This window comes from Leucoraja erinacea, chromosome 20 (assembly GCF_028641065.1).
Source record: "Leucoraja erinacea ecotype New England chromosome 20, Leri_hhj_1, whole genome shotgun sequence".
NCBI lineage: Eukaryota > Metazoa > Chordata > Chondrichthyes > Rajiformes > Rajidae > Leucoraja > Leucoraja erinaceus.
The window spans coordinates 35,790,926-35,800,715 of NC_073396.1; the positions used below are offsets into that span (position 1 = coordinate 35,790,926).

At 36.2% G+C, this 9,790-nt stretch overlaps 1 protein-coding gene across 1 annotated transcript in view; it reads right to left on the reverse strand.

The window, feature by feature from the left end:
• pdxdc1 (pyridoxal-dependent decarboxylase domain containing 1) overlaps window positions 1-9,565 on the reverse strand; it is a 68,732-nt gene extending 59,167 nt beyond the window's left edge. The window contains exons 1-6 of the mRNA XM_055651885.1: window positions 9,551-9,565; window positions 9,260-9,327; window positions 6,087-6,276; window positions 3,580-3,648; window positions 2,208-2,286; window positions 173-257 (exon numbers count right to left, since the gene is read on the reverse strand). Of these exons, the coding sequence (XP_055507860.1) occupies window positions 173-257; window positions 2,208-2,286; window positions 3,580-3,648; window positions 6,087-6,276; window positions 9,260-9,327; window positions 9,551-9,565 (506 nt within the window). The remainder of the gene's footprint in view (window positions 1-172; window positions 258-2,207; window positions 2,287-3,579; window positions 3,649-6,086; window positions 6,277-9,259; window positions 9,328-9,550) is intronic.
• Between the last annotated feature and the right edge of the window lie 225 nt (window positions 9,566-9,790).

The following is a 9,790-nucleotide window of genomic DNA, read 5'->3' on the forward strand; positions in this document are numbered from 1 at the left end:
TTAATCTAGAGAAACAGTAGTTCCACACCAGTTTGCTTGGGATGGGGGCATAATTCACCAACCATTTCAGTAATTTCCTACCTATAAGGAATAATAATGTGCAGTGTTTTCATGGAACAAGAACATTATTTAAAGACATCACATTAAACTTGGCAGAGGTACTTATGCTTACCCTTCTGCATGCAGCCACATCTTGTACTGACTGCAGAGTTCCTTCAAGCGTAGAAGTTTATCCGTGTGTCCTGCACCTGGTGTGCCTAAAATAAAGTTTTTTAAAAGTCTGCGTGTTTTATTTTAAATACCATATCAAATTGTTCCCCATTAGCAGCTTCTGCAGATCTGATCACAGTGAAGGTTCTAATTTAAAATTCAGTACAAAGCCTTCCTATTTGAATAGGCTATCGTGCTTGTGAACCATGTTTAAACAAAGACACTCTGTTCCTCAATTCTAGATTCCAGAGCTGATAACCATCAGTGCTATCTATGGTGCCTACATACCCGGCAGTGAATAAGTACCAACTAAAGCACTCTAGTCATGTACAACATCATGTGCCAGAAGATCAACTAATCAGCACCCTTAAGGATGTGACAAAAACTTAACGCATTATTCTCATTGGGTCATTACAAGGAATTACCAAACGTTAAATCACAGATGGTGTAGAGAATGGTAAGAAGATACAAGAACAATCTTAAAGAAGAGGGGATGAAAACAAAACATGGTGTAGGCAGCAAGAGGCAGAGCATTCTGTCACCCGACATGCTTTTAACATATTCTGCCCACCTGATCAGAGATTTTTTTCAGCAATGTGCAGACAATTTGCCCAAGTCTATAGACTAGTGGTAAAATATAGGGGGGAGAGGGTACTGGAATTGATGGGAATGTTACAAGAATAAAATGGCATTAGTGCTGGAATTACATAAATGGGCTCTTGATGGATACCATGGAATCAACGGGAACAAGGGCATGTTTCCATGTCAATTCTATGGGTCTCTATTAACTCCCGACCTTGCATGTGCTCAAGTCTTAATTGCCCACTATCCTTTGAAATGAACTAGCAAGTCATTCACTTTTGACGTAATTAGACCTGGGCAATAAATTCTGGATCTTCTGAATGATTTCCTCTGCACCATTGTTGAACATCAGTTGTCCATGATTGAATGAAAAAGCTTGGATGGACGCAGTAAAGAGGATCTCAAATGGCAAGATTCCACGGATGCTACCGCATTCCTCACCTCTGCCACCTGTGTGAAAGGAGTTCGAGCTCATATTGTCTAATCATCCCTCTCCATTTACATTATAACACTGTTGACTAGATGTCATGGTCATACTTGAGGGCGAGTGATGAACAACAATGTAACTAAATGAGTAAGAGTGGAGCCAAGTCATCCCAGTCTACTGGACGAAGATACACAGATAGTGCAGAAGGATGGTGTAGTTAATCTTTCACAAAGGATATTTATGGAACTCAATGAGTTGTTAGTACAGAATTAAATAATCCCAGGTGGAGTTGTGAGAAAGGCAAGTGACAATAGGTGCAAAGCCTCAAGGAAAAGAGGAAATTGGAAATTGGAAAAGAGAAAAAGGAGGATCAAGGATTCAATGGTGCAATTATGAAAGAGACTGACAATTATGCAAGATTGTGAGACAATTCATACTATTTATAAAGAGCCAATGGGGATGTAATCAATTGTGGAGTTAGGTATAATTTTCAAACTGAGCATGGAAAGGGGAGAAAGTGAGAGATTTGGGAACAGGCTAAGGTTGCAGACAAACCTGCAGAGCACAGATAACCAAAGGATTATTTTATTGACAAATACTTTATTTCCTATACTTGGAGGTGAGAGTAAAGAATACAGTGGACAGGGATTTAAGGAGATGAGTGACACATGGAAAGCTGGGGCTTGTCTAATCAACTAACTTACCTTGATGGCAATAAAAGTGCTCCAAATTTGGGAAAAGAAAGATACTGAAAGTACCATTCCTACCATTCTCCCTTAATTCACATTGCATTCTTCACTTTTGGAAGCGATCCCTTGCCCGCACCTCCCACACCAAATTGCACTTGACAAATGTAGAGTTCCTTTAACTGTTTTTTTTGCTTCAGTTGTCAGCATCTTCCATCTCTTGTTTGCATATCACTGGGAAGCACAAGTAATTAAGGCAGCAATGACTACATTATATTCTTTGAGCGATTCTTACAACATACCTGCATTTGCCACAAGGAGGAGAGGAAGCTTTCCACATTCAATATCATCTTTAATCAGCCTTTCCAATAGAGCTATATCCTGTTAAGCAATAAATAAGAAAATCACTAAAGTAGAACAAAGTTTACATATCCACTTCGCAATCAATACCAAAGGAAGGTATGTGATTAGCAATTCAGCTGCTCCCAGACGGTGCACAAGTATCTCAACTATTCGGGTTAGGTGATACTTTAATGGAGTTACCCAAAACAGATGTGGATTAAAAATACAATCCAAATACAAATTCCCATTCATTGAAACATAAAAAAACAGATGCAGAAGTAGGCCATTTGGCCCAGCAGCGCCATTCAATATGCTCATGGCTGATCATCCAAAATAATTTTCCATTCCTGCTTTTACCTATACCCCTTGATTCTGTTAGCCCTAAGAGTTAAATCAGATTCAGATTCAATCTTTATTGTCATTGTGCAGTGTACAGTACAGAGACAATGAAATGCAGTTAGCATCTCACCCAGAAGAGCCAACATAGAATAATGAACAGTAAAATATATATATGTACAAACAGTTGCAGTAGTGCAATTTCTGGGGGATGACTGGTAATCACCAAGGTGCAGAGTTAAGGAGTGTAACAGCCGCAGGGAAGAAGCTGGAAGAAGCTGTTCCTGAGCCTGCTGGTCCGCCCACGGCGAGATCTGTTGCACCTCCCGGATGGGAGGAGGGTAAAGAGTCTGTGGCTGGGGTGAGAGTAGACTCTCACTCTCTCTTGAAAATATCCAGTGTATTGGCCTACCCAGCCTTCTGTGGCAGAGAATCCACAGATTCACAACTCTCTGGGTGAAAACATTTTTTCTTCATCTCAGTCCTAAATGGCCTATCCCTTATTTTTAAGTTATGAACCCTGGTTCTGGACTTCAACATAAGAAACATTTTTTCCTGCATCTAGCCTGTCCAATCCCTTAAGAATTGTATGTGTTTCTATAAGATCACCTCTCATACTTCTAAATTCCAGTGAATATAAGTCCAGTCAACCCATTCTTTCATCATATGTCAGTTCCGCCATCCCGGGAAATAACCTGGTGAACCTACGCTGCATTCCCTCAATAGCAAGAATGTCCTTCCTCAAATTAGGAGACCAGAGCCCTGTACAACTGCAGTAGGACCTCCTTGCTTCTATAATCAAATCATTTCACTGTGAAGGCCAACATGCCATTTGCTTTCTTCAATGCCTGTTGCACCTGCATGCTTACTTTCAGTAACTGATGTACAAGGACACCCAGGTCTCGTTGCACCTCCCCTTTTCCTAATCTGACACCATTCAGATAATAATCTGCCTTCCTTTTCCACTAACCAATTTATATCAAATCAAAAACTTACCATTTGATGCTGAGATCCAAACATGGTGTTACAAGGCACACGACACATACAGGAAATGGGGAGACCAAGCTAAATGCAAGGGGGAGAAAACACAAGATTAAGTTGCAGTATACTGCCTATCCCCATCTTCTCATAAACCTCCAATTTAAATTCCATTTGGAATATTTTGGAGGACCAAGAAACCAAGAATACATCAGTCTTCTAAAAAAAACTTTTATTTAGAATCTTGTCAAATATTTCTGTTTTATAAAGTTATGGATTTCCATAAGTACTGTCAATTACCGAAGCCTAGGACTTGGAGTTTTGCAGGATTGGTGTTAATGGTTTAGATTTTTGCATTTAGCTCAATGTGTGGAAATATAAGTAGGAAACATAGTGTAAAGGAACTGAGCAGGTGGCAATAATTAGGTTGATCTGAAAAATGTTCACTCACTGCAGAATAGTTCCAATAAATCACATTATTGTTGTACACAACATAAAGATTGGATATCAATGGGGAAAAATAAATTAAAATGATTGTTCTAAAATTAATTGAAAGTTACTTTAAAACATACTACTTTGCAGCAGTGTTTTTAATTATTCATTAACTTTCTAGTGTTTTTAATTATTCATTAACTTTCTAGTGTTTTTACTTATTAGTGTTTTATATCACAAACATTTTTTTTTAAATAGATTTGATTGCTGTGGAAACTGTACAGAGATGATTTATCAAGAATTTGCATTGGATACAGTACTTGAACAATGAAGAGAACAGCTAAGCAGGTTTTGGTTATTTCCTCAAAGAGAAGGGCAACAGAGACCTGATTGAGGTGCACAAAAGTATGAAGGTCATAGATAGGGCCAGTTAATGATTTTTTTCCCTTTAGCAGGAATGTCTACAATCAAACGGCATAGGTATAAAATTAGTGGTGGGAAACTGAGATGAGACACAAGGAAGAGTTTCCCTTCTTCCTCCCAAGAAGGTATTTGAAACCTGATACTCATTTCTATGGGCGTGGTAGCAGACAATTTCATAACATTAAAGATTTATTTAAAATGCCATGGCATAATGGCTATGTGTTGTTGTGAAATTGGATTAGTACCTATATAATCTCTAAAAATGTAAATTTAAAAACATTCTCAGATGGTATTAGTTGTCTGCATCATATCACTTCAGGACTTGTTGCCATTCAGAACACATCTCGAAATTCTGGGAAATGGAGTGCACAGGAAAAGCAGGTGGCAGGATGTGTATTTCACGTACATTTTATATGGGCCATTTACTGGAACTAAAACTACAAAATTTAACAGAGGCAGGGCCATCTAGTGCTGTCACAAATAAACTAACTTTGCAAAGAGGCAAATATTCTGAAACCTGATTGAATACATAATTTGACTACTTTAGAAAAACTCTCAAGTTATTTCAGTTAGGTTCATTTGGGTTGAAAAAATGTCACTATCTTTATTTAGTTCATTGCCCAAATTATCAGTATTCTTATTATTGTGTAAGATTGATAGCAATTTCCATATCCTGCATAAACTTAGTTAAATACTCCAAGATGTAATCACTGATCCTGCTCTTCTGCAGGCTATGGTGTTCCTGATGCAAATGCAGAATCATTTATAGCTTTTAGAGCAACTGAAGTTTGACATGGAACTTTGCTGTCCATCAGTGGTAACCGACTTGAACTTCACTTTTTGTATGTCGACTAATAATCGTGTTGCAAAAAAACAATTAAAATACTCAGCCTTAATCAAACAATAATTACCATTATAATTAACTTTTGGAATATATATTTTTAATTTAAATGTGGAATCTCATTCCAATATCACAAGCAAGATATATCAGAAAAACATTTAAGTATTATTTTTAGAATAGAATGTTTACTGTTTGTTCATGATAGTTTTATTTCTCCTTTGATCATGTTAATGCCCCAAACTTTCACTTTATGTATAATAATTAAAATACAAATTATAGTTCTTGCTGTACTACGTGTGCAAATATTTCAATGTTTCCAGCATATAGTTGTGTTTTTTCATCTGTTTGCTCTTGGAAATCACAAATTTCTGACAAATGCCACTAATTCAATGTTACTAAATCATTATATTTGAAATTATTTTCAAGGCTATGTAATTGTGGTCAGTTGTTGGAGATCATGTATGCCTTTGCCAGACAGCAAATCCAAGCCAAGTTATTTGCTGCAAATATTTCCTAAGGTATATTCTTGCAGAGTATTTTCTTTTACAAATTTGTAGCTTCATGAGGCCGTATTGATGCAAATGTATTGTCACAATCATATTGCTCCCTACATTATGCTCGTCTAAAGAAAATAATAGAATATATTCAGATACAGAAATGGAAACATGTATGTTTCCAAATAATGAATAGGAGAGAAGGTATCATAAGAATACACTGAATGGTTTTTCATATACAACTGTGTCTATTCACATTTAATTTAGATTACATGCTAAACCAAAATTAATTCCTTTTAAATTATCATTTTGCACAATGTTGTGGATATGTTTACCTGGTTGCAGATATACTGGCCCAGACCGGTTCTACTGGCAGCACTAATATAGAGGACGGGCATTTTTCTTTGTAAGACATTAAAACCTTCTGTTGCGTAATCCTCATAATTTGAGTGAATAATGAGTTTGGAGACTTTCACCACACCTTCACGATCATCTTCATGATAATAGGCAGACCCATTGTCATACCTGAACAACAAAATGTAGATTGTAATTCACAATCGTGTACTTTAAATGTTACAGCTCAAACAAACTGCCTGCGATGAATTCTCACACACTTACTACGTGTCAAACTATCCCCCAACATCGAAATGTATGAAGGCAGATGGCAAATTTGGAAACCAGATTGGCAGCATTACCTGAAGATACCACCTTGAATTATTCTTGCTCTCAGCCGGGGATATGTAACAAAATTATATTATTTTATAGAACAGATGAAAACCATTTCGAACACTTTGCCTGTCTATAGTCTTCTATATAGATTGGTATGGTTTAATTCTGCACTGTCTTTTCCTCAATAGCTTTTCAAATGAGTCATCTACGTATATGACCAGTTTCCTTTTAAAAGTTCCAACGGTATCTGCTTCCATTAAGTACAATTTCTGGTGTATATTCCAGATCTCATCAACTCAGTTTTTAATAATTGTAATATATCCTTGATCAATATGTCCCACCTCCCCTCCTGTACCTATCTCCTCACAATTCTTTCTAACAACCATTAATACTTTGCAGCAGTAATTTAAGTTCCCATTTCCAATTTAATTAGGATACTACACCTTTGTTTAGTTTATTGTCATGTGTATTGAGGGACATTGAAAAGCTTTTGTTGCATGCTAACCAATTAGCAGAAGGACTATACATGATTATATTCGAGCCATCCATAGCGTACATATACATGATAAAGGGAATAACGTTTAATACAAGGTAAAGTCCTGTAAAGTCCGATTAAAGATAGTCCAAGCGTCTCCAATGAGGTTGGACTAGCTCTGGGCCACTCTCTAGTTGTTGATGGGACGGTTCAGTTGCCTGATAACAGCTGGGAAGAAACTATCCTTGAACTGGGAGGTGTGCGTTCTCACTCTTCTGTACTTCTTGACTGATGGGCGAGGGAAGAAGAAGGAGTGACCGGGGTGAGACCAGTCCTTGATTATGCAGGTGGCCTTGCCGAGGCAGTGTGAGGTGTGAGTGGAGTCAGCGGAAGGGGGGGGGGGGAGGGGAATTGGTTTGTGTGATAGTCTGGGCGGCGGCCACAATTCTCTGTAATTTCTTGCGGTCTTGGATGGAGATGTTCACAAAGCATGCTGTGATGCAACCAGATAAAATGCTTTCTACAGCGCACCTGTCGTAGTTGGCGAGAGTTTTTGGGGACATGCCGAACTTCCCAAGCCTTCTAAGGAAGTAGAGACATCCCTTTCAATTCTTCTCTACTATTATCCCTGGTTATCCACCTCTACCAAATTTCACTTCCTAGTTAAATCTTTTCACAAGAATGGTTCGATCTGCTATTTTCAATTTAAAAAATATTTCACAATTATATAGATTTCAAAATTGCAAAGCATACTCTGGGATGATATCCACAATTTGTAAAGTTCTTCCTGCACAAATTCCTCAGTCCATAATCATATTGCAAACGGATAAAAATTCTGTAATTACACTCCAATTTTTTATGGCATTGCACTTTTAATATAAATTATGCTCCAACCAACTATTTTTCCACTTCTTAAATGATAAGGGCGGTATTATTTAACTATAAATAGCAAAAAATCAAAGTATTATAAACATGATGAATGATAGTGCTTTAATACAGTTATTCTAAATCACATAAATGGACCCTGGTCCAATTCATCTCTGCTCTTGACATTTGCTTCTTCCAGACATCATGCTCGGTCTTGGCTTCTGCATGTAATGCAATTGACCATTAACTAGTATGAAGTGATGAGAGATCTTTTACGATGTTGTGATAAAAAGTGTCTGGGCCTTGAAGATCACTCACTAGATGAATTATTAATGCATAAGTGTGAATGAGAACATCTGTTTTACATAAAGAGATCTTGTCTCAAATTGAAGTTTCAGGCTGATTTTGTTGCAGGCTACAGTAAGAACTGGAAAAGATATGAGGGTACCCACCAGGTATGATATATACTCTTTATTACATTCTTCAACATTTTTCGCTACCTCTTTGTGATATGCTAAATTATTTTTCATCATTGGCTTCTCCATGACAAAAAGCATCTTGCCGGGCTTATAAAAGTCTTCCATCACTTTAAAAGCCTGTGAAATTGTTTAGCTAACTACATAAGGAGCTCAACCGTTATTATATTGTTTCATACAGATTTCTGTTTTAAATTAAAAAAACAGATTATCACAACTCTTTATCTCATATGATAAAAGATTCACTTACTAAACAAACTAATTTCCTTTTAAAGCTATATTGAAAATTTGTTAAACAAATCAACGCATTCTGACAAATGATATGAAGCAATATTTTACATGGAAGATCAGATTTATATCAGCAAATCTTCATATAGTACTCAAATGCAGCAGAGCTGTGGAAGAGCTAATTGTTAATGCATGTAAATCTACATCAAAGTCTAGATTTACAACTAAATGTAAATGACAATTATCAAAGGGATAATTAATTTGATCTATGTTATCCTCACTTTAATCAACTAATTTAGTTTCAGTGCACACAAAATAAATAAAAAGCGTATAACTTTAGAAAGAATGTTCCAATTTTGTATTTGTGTACTTTCCAAAAAATACTTGGAAATCTAAAGTAATTGTTTCACAATGTTTAGATTTAAAATAACTTAACATTCAATTTGTTTACTTTGTTTTCATGAACATAGTTTAGTTTGCTTTGAAAATACTTCTCATATTTTACAAAAAAGAAGGAATTCTCTAGAAGTTAGTGTATGAGAACATTATAGGTTCACAACAATTTGTTCCAGTAGATCACAAGGAAAGTTGCACAAATTTTTCAAATTTCCGTGGTAAAATGCATTTTTATATACAATAGGTCTAACAGCAGAATTTAAAGAGATAAACATGAATACTATCACCTTGCGACAGAGTGTAAGAATGTAACATGCTGTACCACATTGCTATTTAATTACCTTACTAAGCAAGGACGGTACATAATTATTTGAATTTTGCAATGTGAAGAACTTACCTGAAAAGTCTGCATAGCCAGAGCGTGGTATTTGAATATTGCAATGTGAAGAACAGAAATATATTGCCCTATGAAAAGTCTGACCTTGCATAACATTCTGTAATCTATTGAATAGAGAGTGGTAATCTGACAAAATATAGCAATTGGAGAGTAACCTTCTACAACAATGACTTTCAATTTTATTCAAATTAGTGGTAATTGAAATGTGATCTTTCTTTGTCCAGCAACATCACAGATCAGCAACATGAATTTATGCTGCATTAAAACTATGTCCCAGTAATGAAATATGACCTTGCTCGCCAACATTCTGTAATCTATTGAATACAGAGATCCGTATTTTAATACGAAAATTTCTTGCATTGTAAATATGTTCAAACAAAATACACTAGCAATTGGAGAGTAACATCTATTCTACTAACAGATGTCAATATCCGCCTTAAAAATATAATTATGTACAGTGTGTGGGTTCCACTGCCATGTGAAAAATATTCTAAAATTAAAAGCTTTCTCCACACAAACTCCATTTTCCAT